The 22,632-nt window shown below is 33.3% G+C and overlaps 4 protein-coding genes across 7 annotated transcripts; 1 reads left to right on the forward strand and 3 right to left on the reverse strand.

Annotated features, from left to right (window-relative positions):
• Nucleotides 1-8,996: 8,996 nt before the first annotated feature.
• On the reverse strand, nt 8,997-10,247 carry LOC133803781 (uncharacterized protein At1g76070). The gene has a single exon (XM_062241898.1). The coding sequence runs from the start codon at nt 10,103-10,105 to the stop codon at nt 9,275-9,277; it is 831 nt and encodes a 276-aa protein (XP_062097882.1). The 5' UTR covers nt 10,106-10,247; the 3' UTR covers nt 8,997-9,274.
• Nucleotides 10,248-13,167: 2,920 nt separating this feature from the next.
• LOC133803710 (large ribosomal subunit protein uL14mz-like) lies at nt 13,168-15,270 on the reverse strand. Of its 4 annotated transcripts, none has more exons than XM_062241822.1 (4): nt 15,010-15,270; nt 14,682-14,784; nt 14,141-14,232; nt 13,168-13,798 (listed from the first exon to the last, which is right to left on the reverse strand). In XM_062241822.1, exons 2-4 carry the CDS (start codon nt 14,713-14,715, stop codon nt 13,427-13,429), a joined length of 498 nt encoding a protein of 165 aa, XP_062097806.1. In that variant the 5' UTR covers nt 14,716-14,784; nt 15,010-15,270; the 3' UTR covers nt 13,168-13,426. The 4 variants fall into 4 exon arrangements, with proteins under 4 accessions (XP_062097806.1, XP_062097804.1, XP_062097805.1 ...); XM_062241820.1 differs by having other exon boundaries at nt 13,168-13,801; nt 15,010-15,252; XM_062241821.1 differs by lacking the exon at nt 15,010-15,270 and adding an exon at nt 14,876-15,003 and having other exon boundaries at nt 13,168-13,801.
• Nucleotides 15,271-17,101: 1,831 nt separating this feature from the next.
• LOC133806694 (uncharacterized) lies at nt 17,102-20,109 on the forward strand. Its single transcript, XM_062244789.1, has 3 exons — nt 17,102-18,446; nt 18,643-19,151; nt 19,326-20,109. Exons 1-3 carry the CDS (start codon nt 17,102-17,104, stop codon nt 19,782-19,784), a joined length of 2,313 nt encoding a protein of 770 aa, XP_062100773.1. The 3' UTR covers nt 19,785-20,109.
• A 39-nt stretch (nt 20,110-20,148) lies between these two features.
• On the reverse strand, nt 20,149-21,859 carry LOC133804626 (uncharacterized). The gene is made up of 2 exons (XM_062242772.1): nt 21,107-21,859; nt 20,149-21,011 (listed from the first exon to the last, which is right to left on the reverse strand). Exons 1-2 carry the CDS (start codon nt 21,625-21,627, stop codon nt 20,792-20,794), a joined length of 741 nt encoding a protein of 246 aa, XP_062098756.1. The 5' UTR covers nt 21,628-21,859; the 3' UTR covers nt 20,149-20,791.
• Nucleotides 21,860-22,632: the final 773 nt, after the last annotated feature.

Consider the following 22,632-nt stretch of genomic DNA (forward strand, 5'->3'; position numbering starts at 1 on the left):
CCGAAGCAAAAGCTCAAAATTGCAAAATTCCATGCCCTGAAAATAGCCTAGCGCTGCGGCGCTGCCCTAGAGGGCCGCGGCGCCTAGCAAGTCAGAAAGCTTCCCCTGCCCAGAAACAGCCTCGCGCCGCGGCGCCCAAGAACAGGGCCGCGGCGCTCCTTCGCGAACCCAGAAATCTGGGTTTTTCCCCAACATTTTCCCGAGCCAAAACACTCCCAAACCAATACCAAGGCATACCCAAACCTGAAAATCAATCCAAAACCCCAAATAAACCATCTAACAACTCAGAAACACCCACAACAAGCCTAAACACACAATCAAATCCTCAATTCACAAATTGGCTTAAAACTTCATGAAACTTAAGCTAACAAACCAGAAACTTGAATCACAGCAGCTAACACATAACAGAGATGCATAAAACCCTTACCTCAAGTAGAAATTCTCCCCTGGGCCTTCTTCAAATCCCTCTTATTCCCAAACTGAACCTAGGCAAGCTTCATCCCCAAGAATCCACCAAACAGCCACACAATTCAATTCTCAAACCATGATATTCATAGCTGAATTCCACAACATAACCACATAAAAATTCCCTTACCTCAATATGCAAAGCAATCCTCTAGGTTTTCTGGCCTCAATTCCCTTCTTGATTCCATAGAAATTCAGAAGCTCCTCTCCTTCCCTTCTGTTTTCTCTAGTTTCCTCTAAAGCTTTCCAACACAATATTCAGACTATACTTAAGTAAAATAACGTAAATGATTCTTCCTCAGCCAAATTCATCTATATCCCAACCAAATTACTATCCTATCCTCCCATGGTTATCCTCTCCTAACTAAACCTCAAGGGCACTCTTGTCCTTTCACTTATATTACAATTCTACCACTTTCCATCTAAACTTGTTACTCTCAGTGGTTACTAATGGTTACTAAGGTTACCTAATCACCAATAACCATTAACCACAAATTCTCAACTCCACTCACGAATTTCCCCAAAGTACCCCTAGGCTTCTCCCGAGCCGGGTGTGAAATCCCGCTGTGACTTTTGAGTTATCTAGCTCTCTAGGACCATCTCAGCACGTGCATCACATTATTATCACCACACTCATGTGGTACAAGTCACATAATACAATTATCACATTTATGCCCTCAACGGGATAAAATTACCAATTTACCCTTATCATGCAAACGGGGCCACATGCATATTTATACCACCTAAACGTGCATTCTAATCACATATTCATTTAAATTCATATATTAGCATATTAGCTCACCTATTGCCCTCCAAGCACGCTAATCAAGGTCCTAAACCTTATTAGCAACTTGGGGTGTTACACAATTCGTCTTCTAGTCCTCTTGCACCCTCTAACTGTCTCCGTTGTGTCCTCCGACCATCCATCTTGTTGCAAAGCCTAGAGTGGTTGGGAAGGATGGAGCAGATGTAGTGAAGAAGAAGAAGAAGAAGAAGAAGGGGGAAAAAGTTAGTTTTAAGATTTATTATTAATTTTTATTTTAAAATAGATTTATTTTATATTGTAAAAGAAAAGAAAAAGAAAAAAAAAACTTATTTTTTATTAATTATATTTTTAAGTTTTGAATATTTTAAAATGATTATTTAAAAAAATAAGGTTTTAATTATTTGTTTAAGAAAAAATATTATATTTTTTAATAAAAAATGCATGATTTGGTAGTAGTTGAAGTTCGGGGAGAAAATTGCTTGTTTAACTCAAATTTGGACATGATGATATGGCATTTGAAGAGGACATGTGGTAGTAAATGACGTCAAATTTTGAGAGTTGATCGAGATAAGATAGCTGGTACCATCTTCTGAAGGTGCTAGAATAGTAGTATGCTCGAAGAGAAGATAGCTAGTACCATCTTCTAGAGCTACTAGAATAGTAGTATGCTCGAAGAGAAGATAGTTAGTACCATCTTCTGGAGCTGCTATAATAGAAGTCTGCTTGAATAGAAGATAGCTGGTACCATCTTCTGGAGTTGCTAGAATATAAGTCCACTCAAAGAGAAGCTAGCTGGTACCATCTTTTAGAGCTACTAGAATAGAAGTCTGCTAGAAGAGAATACAGCTGGTATCATCTTATGAAGCTGCTAGAGCAGACATCATTAGTACGAATAGTTGCAGTCTTCTCAAAGAGAAGAAGCAGGCTTGTGCTGTCTCATGAAGTTGCTCGAAGACAGACCTGCTCAATGTAGGATACATTTTTCACTCGAAGATTCGGATTTCACGAGATTCTACAAAATATCCCAAGATATTTATGTCAATAATTGAATTGTATTAACTCTGTATTATTTGAATTTGTAACCAAGTATAACAATCTCACACTACACGTGTAAAACCTATGTTATTTGACGTGTAAAACCCATTAAGAGACTATAAATAAAGATCTCTCTCAGTCATTATCTCTAAGCTGAATTTGTATGCATTTTACATACAAAACCCTAATGAATTGTATTATTTTTCTCTCGGGCTTGAGAAACTCAGTTGAACCCTGTTTCTTCTTAATCTTGAGTCTGAGACTTCTTTGATTAATAAAAGTGCAAGTAGACGTAGGTCATTACCATCTTGGAGCCGAATCACTATAAAATTTTGTGTGTCGTTTACTTGATTTCAATTCGTTTTATTAATTACTACAGTCATATAAATTGATTCAATGTCGTTGACCAAAACGCTGGTCAACGTTGCTTATTATTCTACATGTCGCATTGTCACATTAGCAGCAAAATGCCACATCATCATTCTGTTAGCCACCTAAGACGAAATCTAACAAAAGTCTCACATTTGAGTAACATGTATAGTTTATGAAAAAAAAATTAGCATTGCAAATTATTCTGGGGCAAAATCTAAATTGGTCATAGTTTAGGGATAAAAGTATTATCCATTTATTTATTTTTAATTAGAGAGTACCTAAGTATTTATGAAGACTCAAAGTCAACAATCTTATCACCTTTCAGTTTGATTTTTATTTTTTTTGAAAGGGCGAGTCTCTAATTATCACCATTATCATCACAATTGGCCACCTAAAAGTAAGAGCTCCTTCTACTTGCTTAGCTACTCATGAAACTGCAAATTGCTATGCCATTTAGATCAACATCGTAATTATTGCTTATATATAATCCAAAACATCAAGCAAAGCTTTATCTTCAAAATTGTTAAATGTTTGAATTAAGATCATGGTGCCACTAGCACAAAGATTACTACTACATTTAATTATTATTAGAGACTTCATTTTCGGAGCTCAAGTGGTTATATGTAGCATAATGCCAAATGTTCAAGCAAAAACTAACCTACCAACTAATATTGATTTGACGTGGAAACCACCAATTAACCTCGCAACTTTCATTAAATTCTGGCACCTAGCTAGGCTTACGACTCCAAATCTGCCTTGAAAGAAAAGTGAAAAGTGAAAACTTTCTTATGCTATTTAAGATGTCTTGATTTTTTAAGAGATTTTTTTTAAAAAAAAAGTGCTTAATTCAATTTTTTATAGCACTAATAAAAATTAACTTTGGGGTATCTATATTTTTTTTTATATACAAATAGTGAAAGAATTAAAAAAAGAATCTACAAAATTTTATTTATCTATATATTTATTTATAGAGTATAAAAAAAAATTCACTCAAAAAAATAGTCTATTGCAACTATTAGATTAAGAAGTCGCCACAATTGCTACAATTTATGGTTGCACCTTAGTCATCACAATGCCACAATTGCTACAATTTATGGTTGCACCTTAGTCATCACAATAAATTAAGAAAGTTTTGGAGACAAACTCATTAAAATACAAGAGCATCTACATTAGTTTTTTTAATTTAATTGTGATGATATGTCACTGCAATAAACATATAACTTGAATGTTGTCACATTAGACTCTTTTTTTTTAGTGTTTTATTAGTTATTTTTATTTTGGGAAACTCACTTATAAATCATAGGCAAATCAGTCAACATAAAATTTGAAAATATTTCTTTCCCACCCCCTACATTATTATTTAATTTATATAAAATTTTATTCATGAAATTTAAAAGAAAAAAAAATGCTTAAACACATCTAATAAACAATTTTAACAATAAAATACAATAAAAAAATATATTAAAATATCTTTTTGAAGAATTCACATATATGATATACATATAATAAAATACAAATATTAATAATAAATTTTTTAAAAATATAACCTCGTAAGAATTAAAATCATTAATAGAATAGAATCACAATTTTCTACACCCACATCATAATTTTCTTCTTCCATTAGCTATATATTGTTGATAATTTTTGTACCTTAAATTGATAACCTAATTTTTTGAATAACTATTGTGTTAGAGATTGATGTAATAAGAAATATGGTTTATGTTTTAAAATTATAGGATGATATTTATGTCAATTTTCACAAAGTTATATTTGTAAATAATTAGTTTTAATTATAAAATGGTAAAAGGAAAAAAAAAGTGGGTGCCAATAATCATAAAATCGCAAAGCTAATAATCATTTTTTGGTCAGTGTGGTACAGACGCAACTAGTATGTACATGATAACTACATGATTGTGGATGAGTTTGTCACTAGTTGGTCTTTTGAGTATGTACCTAGACTAATGCGAAGAAGGCATGAAGCTGGCGTCAGACACTACAAGAAAAAGACTCTACAACGACGATATTTATTGTGACGTCTCAAAAGATTGAGTCGTCACTGTATGTAGTCAAAATCCATGAAAAAATCTTTTTTTTTTTAAATTATTAAAAAAAATAAGCTACATCAACGACATGGCGTTGCTGTAGGGGCTCGTCAACAATACATGACCAGGTCCTCTGAATTCTTGGTACCCTACAACGACGAAAAATCGTCGTTGTAGGGTACCAGGAATTTGGAGGGAACAAGAGACGGGAACTGACCCTACTGCGATGATCATCGAAAAAAGAGAGGGAAATATGTTTGTCTAAAGTGACGATATGTCGTCACTGTAGGATGGGGAGGGAACTCAACCGCCCAGAGTTGGTTGCCTATTTGCACTCCCGTATAGCGACGACGTGTCGTCACTGTAGAGTACTTGTGTTAAAAAAGAAGGGAAATATGTTAATCTAGAGCGACGACATGTCGTCGCTGTAGGATAGGGAGGGAACTTAACCGCCAAGAGTCGGCTGCCTATTTTCACTTCGTATATCGACGACATGTCATCGCTATAGAGTCTAATTTAATCCACTGGTCAGTTATTTTGTATCTATTGTGACGACATGTCGTCGCAATAGGGCCCAAAAAAAATGTGGGAAAGTGAGCTGTCAAAAAATTTAAGTCAAATTTCACTACTTATAGCGACGACATGTCGTTGATGTAGGGTAGACGCGTAGTACACGAGATGATTCGTGTACTATTAACTATCCTACAACGATGACATGCCGTTTGAGTGAAACAATGCGTTTGAAATCAGCGACGACTGGTCATTACACATATCGTCGCTATAGGTCACAGCGATATAACCCCCAGGCAGAGACTTTCTTCCTCATTCTCCTCGGTTTTTCTTAAAAAAAAATTGAGAAACAGAGAGTTTATCCGTCGCCCAATCCTGTTTTGGCCAATTTCCCCCAAGTTTCGATAGTCTAAACTCACTATCTTGCTATTATATCCTTTAATATGTATTTTTTTTCTTAATATATGTGTATAATTTGTATTTGGTGCACGTGAGTTTCGACATTTTTTGTTTGTTTTCTTTTTCAGATTTGGGTATTGGATCATCATCCCAAGCCTTTGCCTTTGGATAATCCCCCAGCCAGAGTCTTAGGTAATTTTTTTTTTTAAATATCTTGTGGTTGGTTACTGGTTAAATTATGTTATTAGTTGTGTAATTGGTTATTTTAGATAGTGTTGAATTTTGTTTTTCATTTTAGGGATTCGTATTGTTAATTTAATTATATTTGTGATTTTTAATTTTTTTTATGTTAATTTAATTTAATTAAATGTTATGTTATACAAAAATGTATGATAGGTTAGATATATGTATAAGTATATGTATAAATGTGATTATACGAATATGTTTATTTGTATATAAATGTGAATGTGAAATATATTTTTAAATTGTGTGGTAGGTTAGATTAATATAATTATATGTTTATTATAATTTTTTGTTTTCAATGGTATATATGTTAGGTTAAATAAATTTTTTGTTTTGAATTATATATAAGTTAGGTTATATAAATAATATGTTGCTTTGTGAATATGTTTATAATATGTTTTTGTTGTTTATTTGTGAATTCAAATGATTGTATTAAATTTTATGTATGTTCTAGGACTGGTTTATATGTTTTTATGCAGATTTTAAATTTTGGGAGGAAGAGTCACTTGTTTGATGGGAAATATGAAAAGGATGTCCTCCACGAAAAATCAGTAGTCAAGACATACTTGAACAATTAACGCATTTTCCAGATCGTTTGTCGGGTAAACATGTTAGTTTCGGGGGTGTGAAAAGAAAGTGATATCCGAAAGAACTTAATTAGAGTAAAAAGAGTATTTTCTTTTAGCTTGATTTCTGGTCTGAACTTGAACTGAAGCACAATTTAGATGTGATGCATGTAGAGAAAAATGTTTGCGACAGTTTACTTGGTACTTTTCTTATGAATAAGAAATCTAAAGACACCACCAACGCACGAGTAGACTTGAAGAATTGGGGTAATCCGACAAGAGTTGCACCTCAAGGAAGACGGTACGAAGTTGATCAAACCACATCCTATATACTCTTTCATACCGGATGATAGATGGTTTTTTTGTCAGTTCGTAAAAGAAGTTAGACTTCCTGATGGCTTCGGTTCAAATTTCTCTAAGAAAGTAACTGACAATGATGGCAACATTATTGACATTTTCAGCACTCCACAGTTCATGGCACGCTTAAAGGCAAATGCTGCCAACAGAGCAAAACAGAAGTATCTAAGTCTCCATGGATCGACTTCTTATGCTTCTGCTCGATTTAAGAAGGTAAATTAAAATATATAGATAATTTGAAATATTTTAAGTTATCTTGATAATAATTTCAATATTTAACTGAGATTATGTTAAATTTTGTTTTCTAAAGATGAATCTTCAGACTAAAGAACTGTCCAGCATTATCGATACGTTCCATGACATATACAATCATCCGACACATGGATGAGTGAACATGAATGCTAATATTGCATATGTAAGTAGCTTTTTAAGTTTTGTATATATGTATATTATTCAATTAAATTATGTATTAATTGTCTTGTTTGCAGGATGCCTTGCAGCAAGAAGTCCAGACACAATCCTAATCCCAATCTCAATCTCAATCTCAATCTTCAGCAAGAAGTGCCACTGTCAATGAGACACAAGTCGTCTCAAAGATACTTGGTCAACGCGTCGTGGCCACAACCGAGGTATTGGACGCAAGTTGAAGGGCACTAGTACCTTTGCCTCAGGCGCCACTAGTTCATCTTCACAATCAGAGACAACAATTTCTGTCCACCACAGTCGGCCCTCCAACGGTACCACCTGAGGCTTTCCAGTCCATGATTCAACATTTCAGTCAAGCCATTATGACCCAAAACAACAACTTCTAGCAAATACAACAATTTTTGCAAGCAACAAATCCGAACATCCAAACTCCACAATTTCAGCTTGTTAACTTGGACATTAATATAATACCGTTCATGATGGCAAACTTTCAACCACAGCAGGCACAACCACAACAACAATCACCACAGCCCGACGATAATGAGTTTGGAATTGATTTTGATGACACTTAGTTTTATTATATTAATATTTTGTGTTGTTTTTTTTTAATTTGGAGACAATATTATTTATATTTTGTTTTTTACATTTTAGAGACTATGAATATTGTTAAATTTGTTTTATTATTTAATTAATAAATTGGTTTTATTATTTAATTAAATAAAATTTAATCAATATAATTAATTAATTTTTTTAAAAAAATTATATACTTACAGCGACGAAACATGATTCGTCGTAGGGTGCTTGTTGAACACGAAAATCTCAGATTTTCGTGACACTACAACAGGAACATGTGACACATGTAAGACTTGTGGTACTGGGGTCCTCTTCAGTACCACAAGTCTTAACTATGTTGTCACACTTGGCCGGAGCCTCTGCCATGCTAGAGGGTTTACTCTTGTGTTCATGATTGGGATATACACATATAATTGTTGTATGAGAGTTTGCCAAGCCTTACATAATAACCATGTTTCTATCTCAGAGTTTGGGATGGTCATCCAGGATATCAAAACTTTGGTGGTACAGTTCAATGTAGACTAAATAATTCAGTAGCTCATTCCCTTGCCAAACTGGCTCTTTCTTTGGACAATGTTATAGTCTGGTGGTCTGGCCTACCAATGTGCCTATGCCTTAGTCATTTGTACTCTGTATGAGTTTTGATGCTTTCACATCTTTTAATGAATCATTTCATAATTAAAAATAAAAATAGAAGCACCCATAGAATAATTGGTAAAAATATATATTTTTAATTTTATTAGACAAAATATCTTTTTTTTAATTAATTTTTTTAAAATCTCTTTAAAGTAGTTTTTTCAACACTTTATTATGTAGGTGTCGACAAGCTATCCAAATGTGTTGAAAAAAAAAAACTTCTTTACAAAGTATCATATCCAACAACAATCATTTCTATATTTAGGTTATCTGAGCATATCCAAACAAATTAAATCCCGTATCAATTATCTTAATAATAAGAAAACTAATAATATATGGAAATAAGTTATTAACTCTGGCTGGAAAAAAGAAAACTTCAAATGATACTCGTGCGAAAAAAAGGGGACTCTAAAATCAAATTCAAATCATTCAAAGTGGAGAAACTTCCTTTCAAAACAAATAAATAATGAGGTAAAGAAAATAAAAAGGTTTGAGATTGGATTTTACATGTGCAATGTTGGTCAGATGGGAAATATGTATTCTTTTGCCTCTCTTTAGAGTTTTAAATTAAATTATTTTGCAAAATGACACTTAAAAAAGAATTAATTATGATATAAAAGGTTACTTGGCATTATGCATTTCTTCAATATGTAGAACTCATGTAATTTTTTTTCTTTTCTTTTCTTACAACACTAAATTTTAAACAAACAAATCATGTAACTTTTAAATTGGTTTAATACATTACATATATATATATATATAGCATTATTACATATGCCAACCAATGCAATTACAGTTTCCTTACAAATTCATCATATGGACAAAAGTACCCTTCCAAAATGGAAAGAAAAATCATAAGAAAAAAAAGAAATAAATGAATTTAATTAATTTGCTCTGATCTCAAGAGGCCTAGGAGGAGCCATGGTTCTTCTCTTCCATAGATTAATTTCCTTCCTTGGCTGTAAAGCGACTCCTTCACCAACCACCATAGGCGCCGAGAACGGAACCATAATCTCTTCTTCTTCTTCGTCCTCTTGATCACTCCCTTCAAGATCCAAATAGCAAATATTCTGGTGATACGAGTCCACCGGTGTAACCTGAGCCGCCGCCCAATCAAAACTCGCAAAAGGATCACTACGCCCACTAGCGAACCGCTTCATTTGACTCAAAGAAGTAGCTCTATCAGTAAGCGTTGCTTTATTATGATGATCATCACCATCACCATCACGATCACGATGATGATCATCAACAGAAGAAGCATTAGATTTTCTACTGTTACTACTCATGAACATCCTCTTAATGGCCGAGGCGTGCTTCTTCACATCACGCGGTGACCACGCGACCGGCTTAGCTTCCTGAACCGCCGCCGGCGCGGAAACTCGTTTGTTTTTAGTATTATTCTTCAATTTCTTCTTCTTCTTGTTGCTGTGCTTGATTTGACCCATGCATGAGATTTTCGGCGACGTCGGCTCCTGATCTTGGGCTTGATCGGCGTAACTTCCGTTCTTGGGCTTTCTCCGAGCCTCGTCGGGAATCATGGAGATTATTGGGCCTGAAAATCCTCTTCCGTGGGCCAGCTTTAGCTGCTTACTTGCGTTGTCCGATCTCATCTTATTATCTCTGTTTGGACTAAATGGTGGGTTTTGAAAAGTGATCACAGAAGCTGCTCTGGGCAAGAATTTCAATATGTCTTGGTATTTGGCTTGTTTCTCCATTATATTCTTCTTACTCAAAAAAAATATGTTCTTGTTTTTGTTAGCTCTCTCAAATATTAACCACTATATATATATAGATATATATGTATATGAGGTGTTGATTTCAAATTTGAAAATGAAATAGGAAGAAGAGAGAGATTAGAAAATTTTGTGTTTTGGTCAAAGGGACTGAGCAAAACTTTATAAGAGTACATCAGTATTTAATAATACAGCTTGCGGTTGAGACAAGTTTCCTTCCTCTTTCTGCACGCGATTAAATTTTTTGGGTCCAACGTGTTAATCCGCGGGCTTAAGAATATTAATAATTTATTTATTTATTTTTATAATATGCAAACCATTTAATTATGATAATATTATATTGACTTGCATGTCTGGCCTCACCCACCCCTTTTCCTTTTTTTGGCTATTTTGTCAGTATCCTGACTCTGTATTCTTTATCATCACTTGATCTAATCATTACAAATTACACGTGTATAATATATAATAAAATAAAATTAGTATATTTGAACATTAAATAGTGTGTTACATTACATACATGATATATAATTTTTTATTAGAAAAAATAAACTTAATTGTGAAGATAGGTGGTCTTATTACAATTGAAAGAGTCTTGTTTATACTAACAACCCTGTCTTACTATCACATGAATAAGAAAAAAAAATCCACTAGGTGAGAATGAATGGGTTCTTCCCTTTTTATGTCTCAAAATATTAAGGAGACAACGTCTATTTTATCCAATTGTGATTTTAATACACATTCTTCAAATTTTATTAATGAGTTATAACCTAGTCTTATATTATATTCGTAGTAAAATTACTAGATATCTCTTATTGAATAATTCGTACAATTTTACTCTTGTATATAACAAATTAAGTCTGCGTTCTACTACATGTGAATTGTAAAAAAAGAACCCTTCTCAAGTTGAATAATAATATAGGGTAATTCTCCAGTGCAAAAAAGGTATACCGGTGCACCCTTTGGTGTTTTTGGCTTGAGAAGTATTTTTGGCAAATTTTTTTTATAATCGTGTATATTGTTGTTATTTAGAACATCTTACAAATTTTTAGAAAATTTCGAATAATTTACAGTGTCGAAAACTAGATTCAAAACAGGTTATTGCACGTATGACTAATTTTTTTACACACGTGGAATGTAACATGTTTTAACCTTATTTTCAGCACTGTAAATTATTTGGAATTTTCTGAAAATTTGCAGGTTGTTCTAAATAACTACAATGTACACTGTCATAAAAAAAATTACCGTACCCTTTTAGGGGAGTGCACCCGAGAATTTGCTAATACTATATACCATATTCGTAGAGCCGTATTTGACTGAAAATAATTGAAATAGTGTTTAGTTTAAAATGATATTCGTATTGTTTGTTTTGTTTGAACTCTCAAAAGATCATTTCATCAAATATAATTTTCAAATGTTTAATTAGCATAAACAAGAGGGATTTAAACTTTTGAAGTGGTCCACTAAGTTGAATTATGCCACCAACATTTTTAATAAGCTAGAGTTGTATTTGTCTTACTAGTTGCTACTTGCTTGGCTAGCTGCTCAAATTTGATTTTTCAAAAAAGTCAAAAGCAAACTTAAATCTGATGTCCCTTGGTATGGTATGGCTGATAGATTCTTGCATAGACTTCTACTATCAAAACAGTGAGTGGCACTACTTGCTTGCCTCAGCCGGCAATAAAGATAATACCGTCATCACTTGCCATAAGAATTTATCAAGCCTTCCAATTACGTTTTTCACCTTCTCATGCTATCACAATTTTTTTAATAATACTCAAAATCACATGGCGAAAACTAGAGGAAAATAATATTTAATGGTATCATGTTCTAATTTATATTTTTCTTTTCTTTACCTAATATTGTGTTTATTATACGTAATCAGAATTAATGAAAATTAGATAATTACTAATCAAATTCACCTCAAAAAAAAAAATTAAGCTTGATTTTATCTAATTTGAATGACAATCCCTAGTTCCCTACGGACAATCACGTTTCTTGATTCTAAATTTGTATCTTATTTCTTAATAAATTTAAGAAACTAATATAATAATACTCATATTCTACACTCATCCCTCAATCCCAAAAGTAAACACACCTTGTCTACTTGTAAAAATAAAATACAAGTGTTACATCAGAATTTCGAGAATGAACAAATGAGCTTCGAAATATAGGCTCGAAAAGTGTAAACTCGGAAATAACAAACATTGGCTGAACACTTGTATAAATAGGTGATTCATGATCTGTCATTGTTGGTAATCGAGTACAAGTTGAAAGGTCTGAGCTTAAGTTTCAAACTCGAAAGAAAGAATCTTCTTCGGAACATGTGGGTATTCGAAGGCGTTGGTCTCCAATGACCGAGTTCGAAGAAACCACAAGGTGAGGAGGAGGCTGACTGAAATAACGAGCTCGAAGTCTTGATCGATCTCGAAAGCGCGTTAACCTTGCATTCGAGATCAGCAATGCGTTTTGCGCATGACAGTTGTTAGGAAATCCCTATTCCTTAGGGATTCGTTGTTATCAGATATTAAATTTAAATTATCATGAGATATTATGTAATTAATGTATATATTTACATTTATTTCAAATTTGAATAATAAATTGCAACTTTACTGAATCAATGCAACTTTACTGAATCAGTGGAAGATATTCTCCTAAACAGCTATAAATAATCTAGTATTTTTTATTTGTATTCACCCAAAAAAAACTGGCACTAAGAATACTCTGATGAATTGTTTTCGTGCTCTTCAAATTTAAATTAATGAAAAATAACGTGAAGAACAAGAATATGATTGATTAATTAGGAATGATATACCCAATTTGGATTTTCCCTAAAAAGTACAAGAAGAGTGATAAGATAAAGTCAAAAGATTGACCTATAAAATGACTAGGATATGATCTCTATCAGATAAAGATCATTTCAAATTTTAAACGAGGCAGCTCCACACAATAGGAACGCGGTTTAGGAAAGACAACAAATAGCCGCACACGGTAGCTCAATATGACATGAACTTTTCTTGTAGATGTTAGCGTTGCAAGAGCCAAGATACAAGTTGCAACCCCTTGTTCACAATTAGTCAATACCAATATACAACAATCCAATCTTTAACCTCTTCTCAGTCTCAGTTCATGATAATCGTTTACATTTAAGTTCAACTCCTTATTTCCTAGAGAGAGTCACATTATCATCAAGCCAAAATCCTTGCCATTTGGAGATGATTAAAACCTTAAAACACCACACTAGTAAAAAATTGGTGTTCCAAAGAAAAAACTAAATAACATTGTGCTTTCTTACTAGTAGACGGTTCAGGCAATATGACCGGCCAAACTAAGAATCTTGACATGCTTTTTTTGCCTTAACTCATGAGGGACTGGACCAAAAACTCTAGTTCCAATTGGTTGGCCTTGCTTGTCGACAAGCACCACGGCATTGTCATCAAACTTGACCTCACTTCCATCGCAGCGGCCCTTTTGCATGGCAGCACGAACTACAACTCCGTATACTACCTTTCCTTTCTTCACTTTACCATTGGGATAGGCCTCCTTCACTGATGCAATTATAGTGTCTCCTAGTCTTGCTCCCTTCTTCCCCTTCAAAGCTTGTATACACATCACTTTCTTTGCCCCGGAATTGTCTACAACTTTCAGTACAGTTCTCATCTGTATAAAAGTCCGCAGCTGCTGCAAAAGGGGATGAAACAAATGAATCTCCCGAGCAGTCTTATCAAACGTAACTGATAATTTATATCAAGTTAAAATAGTACCATCGTTTCTAAGCAGATTTTGAATAATATTTTCTATGTTTACCCATTTCCTTAGAACCCTTACATGTAAAAGCACTTCCCTATTAGTAAAGCCCTTTATCATCCAGTGATATCAATGATAATAACATGAACTCTGGGTCAATTGAAAAGAAATTGACAGATTTAAACACTAGCCCCATACCACCAACATATTATATTACGTAAGTTAGCAAATTTCTTTAGGACTATCACTTAAAATATTGACAAATGCACTAACCTGGGACAAGAAATTGCAGTGCGTCATCTCATGTTGAGTGCTTACTGATGCAGACAAGTTGTTACCAAGGCCTCCCAACAATGAACGGCCAACTAGTTTTGATTACCAATGCATCGGAGAAAACAAAAAGAGAGAATTATGACTATACATAATCCTAACGAGTTGAGTTTATGATTACACGTTAAACTAAGGTAACATCATCCAACGAAGCCAAATAAGTTGCCAGGATATGCATTAAAAAGAAACAAAAACTTGGACCAAAATTATCATCCTCCACACTGACTCAACACTTAACATTAGGTTAATGTCCAAGGAAGCCAATATAATCTTTGAAGTTAATGATTTAAAAGCTTATCTCAACAAATGAAAACACCTACGGAGGTTAATTCTCAAGGTTCTCTCCTCAAATCGGTACAGTAATATTTACAGAACATCTTCAGGAATAAGAAATTCATATGGGAAAGCTCAAAAAAACCAACTTACTAGAATAATTTTTAGATCAACATAACAACAGAGGAATAGTGAGATAATAAAATCGCACCACGAGAACACTTTGAAGCGAAAAAACCAGCCATTTCTGCGGTTGGGCAAGATTAATGTTCTGAACCAAATCGACTTAATTTACTTTCTCTTCTTCCCTGTTACTGCCAGATCCAAAAAAAAAAATCATCATAACCATGGGAGGGGTATTTAAAAACAAAATAGGAAAAAACAAGAAATAATCTTATCACTTACTCCACCAAAAATTGACTTAATTTTTCCTGTCGAGAATGCTAAGCAGGTTTCATTTTCACGTACAAGAATCTAAATCCAGCATATATTAATGAAAGCATATACATAAATTAAAAATAGAGAGTAAGATAAAGGACCTGGTAGCGATGAGTGGTAGAGAACCCGCGAAATGGGTTGGCCGGAGGACCCAACTGGAGCGACGGCAGAGATATTCTAGTTTTTTTGAGGTTTTTTCTGTTAAGTGGTATTTTTAGGGGACTGAAGATTATAGGACTCTTACATGTTAGATTACCTAAATTATAATGTGTAATAGAATTTTATCAAAAAAAAAAGTGTAAAAGAATAATAAATCTACATCATTAAATTGAAGAATTATGCTTTATTATTTTCTTCAAAACAACGAATAAATTAAAGTAAGAACCCATGTAAGTTTATTTGTCAGTTTTTTTTTTCACTGCTACTTCAAAATTGTTGTTGTAATTTATCAACTTTGAAGCTAAAAAAAAGTGTTATATTTTTTTAAATGAAAATAAAATAAGAAAGACAGAGAATGAAATCATTGATATACAAGCATTGTTGGCTTAAAATGACAAGAAAGACAATAGCGCAAGTAATTATAAAGAAGAGTAAAAGTAAGAGTAATGCTAGAGATTAGGAGGTCAAATTTTTGGGTGGGGAATTGTGGTACTGAACCAGCCCGAAATTTTCAGATTTTTGAGTAATTTTGGGTTTTGTGTGTGGTCGGGTCAGGAAGTTCGAGTTTCGGGTGGGATTGGGCCGAAACAAGGATTTGGGCTGAAAATGGGCGTTGGTAAAAAATTTCAAAAATACCAAATTTTTGACACTATTTTATGGGAAATTTTCATAAATATGGCTTTTTAGCCATAATTGTGCAAAAATATGGGAATCAATCTTTTTATAATATGTATGGAAGATTTTATACAAGGAAAACTTAGAATATGGGAAAAATAAGTACATGCCATAATTGAAATTTAAACAACAACACATCAGTACAAATCAGGGGTACACATGTAATTACCAATTGAATCTTCCTCTCTTCTGCTCATTTGCTCATGCGTGAAACATGATCAAAAAAACACGTTACTATTCCTTCCATCTCCAGCACGCAATTCTCCGGTGATAGTTTCCTTCTCCGGCAACGACTCGTTTCTCCGGCGATCACCACAACAATCGACCAACTCTAGCAAAGGTTTGACCTCATCTTCTGTCAAAAAAATGCAAGAAAAATCTGATCACTAAACAAATGGTCCCTTTCTGCAGAAATCAAAAAAATTCCAACATTCTTCCAATCAAACCAGCTGCAATCTTTGAAGATTCCGGCGACCTGCATATCCACTACACGATCAAGAACACAAGGTTTGCAAGAAACCGTTTCCTCTGTCAACTCTGTTCTGCTGTCATTTTTTTTTTTTTTTTTTGCAAACTATGTTCAATCTACTATATTATTTGCAACTATTATCTTGATTATAATAAAAATGATCATGATCAAATGTGCTTGCTGGAAAACAAAAACAATTTATAAACTAAAAAATAGGAAAAAAATATCGAAGCTCATTGGTTTGTATACATTGATTAACCAGAAAAAAAAACAAGAAACATTCAGAAACATTTGGACAACCAGTTACTTGGAATAACATGCAATAAATTCAACTAAAATGTTTCAGTACGGTATGCAATTACAGATTAAGGGAACCAGTTACCTTCCCACTGGTTTTTCTACATTCATTAACCAAAAAAAATAGGCAAGAAACAAGAACTCTGAAAATTTGACACTCTAATTTATCTTTACAAAAAAAAAAAAAAAATTATTTGATGTAGCTGGGAAGATTTACTACAAAAACAATCAGTAACAATAGGGTAACCAGTTACCCTGAAAAACAGAAAATAAATAAAACTAAGAGGAAATTACAACTATATAAAACTAAGGGTAAAAATAAGCAATATATGATTCATTATTAAGGTAACCAGTTACCCTGCAAAAAAAAAAAACAAACAATGTGTAAAACTAAGTGTAACAAGTTACCCTGCAACAACAATCAATATATATAACTAATTTGAAAAACATAAAATATATAAAACTAAGTGTGACCAGTTACCCTACAAAAGCTAAATGTTTCAGGAGAATATGTGATTAAATATTAAGTTAACCAGTTACCTAGCCAATTTAGAACCAACTAACTGCTTAAAAAATTGCCAAATTTTACAGATATGGACAATATTACTTCTTTGGTTCAATATGGAGGCAATTGGAATGAAAACAACGAGTACCAAGGATACATAATGTCTGGGATATTAATACCACCAAATTGTTCTCTTGACAACTTGGTGAATTTGATAAAAAAGGAGATAAAGGAAAAAACAGCAACTATTGAAGTTTCTTATCAAGTAGAAAAAGGAACACCACCAATGAAGGTTGTAACAGACAATTCAGTGTTGTTCTTCCTGGAAATAAAGAAAAAAGTTGCTACTAAAATAACAGACTTACCATTGTGTGTCACTATAATTCAAGAATCAAACAATGAAAATGGCCTTCTTCTACTAGCAAATCAGAAAGCTACAGCAGAAGAAATGGAGGTGGGGACATTATTAATGCAAGCAAATCAAGCTTCCATCAATGAACAAATGTTACTTGAAGAAGGAATGTCAAGCACAACAAATGAGGGCATAAATGTGTCATACATACCCCATTTTGCTGAAGAAGTAGCTGATTTCATAATTGAGGACAATACAAAAAGAAAAAAGAAGTTGGATGAAATCCAACTAGTAATATCTGATTACAGAGTGAACACAATAGAGCAAGGACAAATTTACAAGGATAAGAACACAGTCAAATCAGCCCTTAGCTACTATGCAATGCTGCATAACTTCCAGTTCAAAACAAAAAGATCAGAACCTAGAGAGTACCTAGTTACTTGCGCAGATGAAAAATGCAACTGGTTGGTGAGAGCATCTAAGTACAGAAATCAAGATTTATTCAAGGTACGGAAATGCAATCCAAATCACACTTACTCTGTTGAAATTGTTTTGGAAGACCATAGGCAAGCAAAAAGCATCGTAGGTGGGGAATTAATAAAGAATAAGTACAAGTCAATCAAAAGAAATTACACTCCAAATGACATCATGAATGATATGAATGATGACTTTGGAGTAACTATGGGATACACAAAAGCATGGAGATCAAGAGAGAAAGCTTTGCGTCTAGTAAGAGGGAACCCCGATGATTCATATCAGAAGTTGCCAATATATCTTTACATGTTGAAGAAAGCAAATCCAAGAACAATAACACACCTACTCACAGACAAGGAAGATAGATTCAAATACCTATACATAGCTTTCTCTAACTCAATCAAGGGTTGGAGATACTTGATGCCTATAATTGTTGTTGATGGAACTTTTTTGAAAAATGCACATGGTGGTACCCTGTTTTCAGCATCAACGTTAGATTCAAACAACAACATTTTCGTGTTGGCTTTTGGAATATCAGACTCCGAAAATGATAACTCATGGCTATGGTTCTTCTCCAAACTGCGAGAAACCTATGGAGAACCCGAAGGTATGATAGCTTCAACGATATATTCTTGTTTACAAACAAATAGGAACATTTTACCAAAACAAAATACACAAATACATGCTATTTCTTTTAGAATCTGACCAAAGTAACTGGTTACCTTCACTAAAATAATAATAAAAAAAAAATTGAAAAATACTTAGTTTTTGTTTTTTTATATTAAAATATTTGTACTCCACAGGATTGGCTATAGTTTCTGACAGACATAAGAGCATAGACAATGCAGTACATATGGTGTACCCAAATGCTTTCCATGGAGCTTGCATGTTTCACTTACTCAATAATTTGAAAGGCAAGTATGGGAGCCATGGAGAAGAACTACAAATGAAATTCATTGCAGCAGCAAAAGCATACACACAGACAGAATGTGAAAACTACATGAAAGGCCTTGATAGAATTGATAGATGCATTAGGCCCTATGTAGAAAAAGCCAAGTATGAAACTTGGGCAAGATCATACTCGCCAACAAAAAGATACACCATGATGACATCCAACATTGCAGAATCACTCAACGCTGCACTAAAAGCTGCAAGAAATCTCCCCATTGATATCTTGGTTGAATGCCTTAGAAGTTTGGTTCAAAAGTGGGTTTGGAACAACTCAAATAATGCAAATGGAACATTCACAAAAGTCTCTACAGCAACAGAAAATGAATTGAGACATGACATTGTTTCAAAAATGAAGTATGAGGTATGCAACTAAACATATTCTTACAAATCCGTATTCTGTCAATTGATGGTAACCAGTTACCTTCCATAAAAACAAGAATTTTTTTTCACACAGAAGCATAACTAGTTACTTTAAATCTTAAGTCTAGTTAAAATGTTTATTATCTGATTCTAATTCATGACAAACTATTTTTAGGTCTTGCCTTTCAACACAATAGAATACCAAGTTCGTGATCAAAAGGGGATAAATTTCACAGTAAATATACATAATAGAACATGCACTTGCAATAGGTTCCAAGAAGATGAAATACCTTGTGGCCATGCAGTAGCTGTCATTGCAAAAAGAAACTTGAGTGTCTATGATTATTGTGCAAAATTCTACAGAACAGAAACGTTGAAAGCATTGTATCAAGAAAATGTTCATCCTTTGCCCCATAAAGATGAATGGAATCTCCCACAACACTTGGACATACTAGTGCTGCCTCCAAATTCAACAATCCCTGCAGGAAGACCAAGAAAGAAACGAATAAGATCAAGAGGGGAAAATAAGGTAATAATCACCTGTGGGAAATGTGCACAACCAGGACATAACAGGAAGACTTGCAGGAATCCTCCATTTCAGAAGCCAAATAAACAGAAAAAGCCAAAGACATAGATTCACATTCTACAGCAAAACAAACCTTTCATAGCTTTACTCATTGAAAGAGAGACTTTCATATTCATCAAGTATCATTCAGAATTTTAATAAGATTGTTTCAAAATGAAACACATTGATTGGTTATGCGAACTTATAAAATCCTTTCAAAATAATTTCTTGGATTTGTTTGCTTCTATTTTTCAATGCTACAATCACTATAAATAAACCATGACGGAAAAAAAATGATCATACCCAGTTACCAATAATTAACAACAAAAACAACGATATAGGAAACTGGTTACCCTGAAGTTTCAATACAAGGTAAATTACCCCACTATAACAATCTAAAACCCAAAAAAAAAAAAAAAAAAAATTTAAACCTTTACTTTCTTCTATCACAAACTCGTCTATATATAATATTAAAGTTACTTTAATATTAATTTAATAAACTGGTTGCATAACTATAAAAAAGACAAGCTTAGGGGAAAAAAAAAAAACACTTAAGTAACCAGTTACCCTCGGTATATTAGGAAACAAACAGCCTGAGTACCTAGTTACCCTCAAACATCACCAATAAAATTAGCTAAACAACCCAACTAGGAACTAGTTTCCCTCAAGTTATTCCATAAAACAGTGGAAAAAAATACAAAAACAAACAGAAAACTAGCTACCTGATTTAAAGTGTTATCTAAAATATATATTAATAAATGTAATTAACAAACAACAAACCAATGGGGAAAAAATTAAAATAAAAACAATTAAGTAACCAGTTACCCTTGGTATGTTAGAAAATAAACAACCTGGGTACCTGGTTACCCTCTAAATCATTCTTCCAAAAAGCTTACAGCAAAAGAATTAACAAAACGATATACTAATATGTATATATAAAATGACCTTAAGAATCCCAATGTTTTACATAAGAAGAAAATTAAAAAAGCTAACTGTTAAACTAGAAATTGATTCATCATTCAATTACAGTTGTAGAAAAGATAAAAAACCAAAAGAAATATAATATCACTAAAAGCCTATGCAGCAATTTTCATTCTTTTCTGTCTCCTCTCCAGAAGCTTATCAGTGAACTCATCACTAGTTAAGTATCCCTCAAGTTCTTTGTTCTTTCCATGATAGTACAAGCTGACAGCAATGTCTTTACGAAGGAGACGAACATCAATATTTTTAGGCATCTCATTCTCCTTCCCAAGAATTATTTGCTCAGCAAAATAAGTACAAAACACCCCACAATCACTGCATAATAGAAAAAAAAAACAACTAAGAACATATAAACAAAACAGAACACAAAAAAAAAAAAAAAAAAACTAAAATCAAATAAACAAACTAACCAATCAGTCTGTTGAGGAATGCCTTTAGCAATGCTCAACTTCAAAGCCTCATTCTCTACCACATCATACGGGCTAACATCAAGATGAATATCTTTACGAACATAGAAATCAATCATCTCCAGAAGAAGAGGAATCAATACAGCAAATGCCTCAACGACAGGTAAAGTCTGATTTTCATGCTTTGCACCAGACATTGAATCATACACCGTAAGAGATCTCTGCTGTACATTAAAGTGCAACAAAATCCAGTGCATAAGACCATTCACATTAACAGGCATGACAACATCATCAAGCAAATTCCAATGAGTTGCACAAAACATGGATTCCCCCTTCATTATCTTCAAAGCAACGCATCTCTCATCTATTTTAAATGCGCCACTACCTTTTTTCTTAAAATCTTCATACATAAACACTATGTTTTGCCCAAAACAAGTGTCAGTCGTAGATACTCTTCTCTTCAAATCTGTAGACAATTTAACCTTTCTCCTCAAGTAATACATCATCACATCAATATGTTGCATAATAAATAAAATACATGATTATAAAATGATATGGGTAGAAACAAATCTACTATGACAGACAATAAAACTTTGTAACACAAGGGAAACTGGTAACCATCATCAACACAAAAACCAGTTACAATGATTGGGTAACCAGTTACCCAATGAACTACAACAAAGCAAACAGTAAGGTAACTGGGTACCCAATAACATCATAATATATAGCATAAAATAGATCACCAGACTTATTACCTTGTAAAAAAATAAAAAATAAATAAAAAAAAAACTCCAACATGAAAAACCAGATAAATTAAAAAAGCAAGAATCTCACCGATGAATCAACGAATTGCCCAGAGAAATAAAGGCTATGAAACCAAGCCTTCTCAGAAATATGAACAAAAGTGAAATTAATTGGTGGGTCCACAGAATTATCATCATATTTTTTAAACATGAAAAATACAATAAAAAACAAAATAAAAAGCTTAACAAATTAATCATACATATTACACCTATAACAAACTTTAAAACAAATAATGGTTATACATACTTGTTCCTTTTCTTCAAACCATGATTAATCCAGGAATCAAACTCAGACAGCTGTTCTTTAGTGTGATTATCACCAAGTTCATTGGAAAAGGGACAAATATTATCCAATATCGTCATCTTTCTTTTTTGTTTCACTCCAACTTCAGAAGATCCAAATTTTGTTAAGAAAGGAGATTTTACAACAGCGCTTGGCTTCGCTTGCCTTTTCCTTCCCAAAATCAGTCCAGTATCAGCTGCTTGTGCATCATCATACTTCACAATTGACCACTTACTTTTATCCTCCAAAGAACTACTCTCTTTAAGTGGCCTCTCAACTGAATCATTAGTAACTCTCCATATTGCATTAGAGACATGAAATGTGGGAGTTTGAGGACTTAAGCATACACTTGAGTCAACCTTAATTGGCTCCTGAAAAAGAAATAAAAATATACAACCAATACTACATTACAAACAAGAAAACACGGAGGAAAAAAACCAATT

Source organism: Humulus lupulus, chromosome X (assembly GCF_963169125.1).
Source record: "Humulus lupulus chromosome X, drHumLupu1.1, whole genome shotgun sequence".
Classification (NCBI taxonomy): Eukaryota; Viridiplantae; Streptophyta; class Magnoliopsida; order Rosales; family Cannabaceae; genus Humulus; species Humulus lupulus.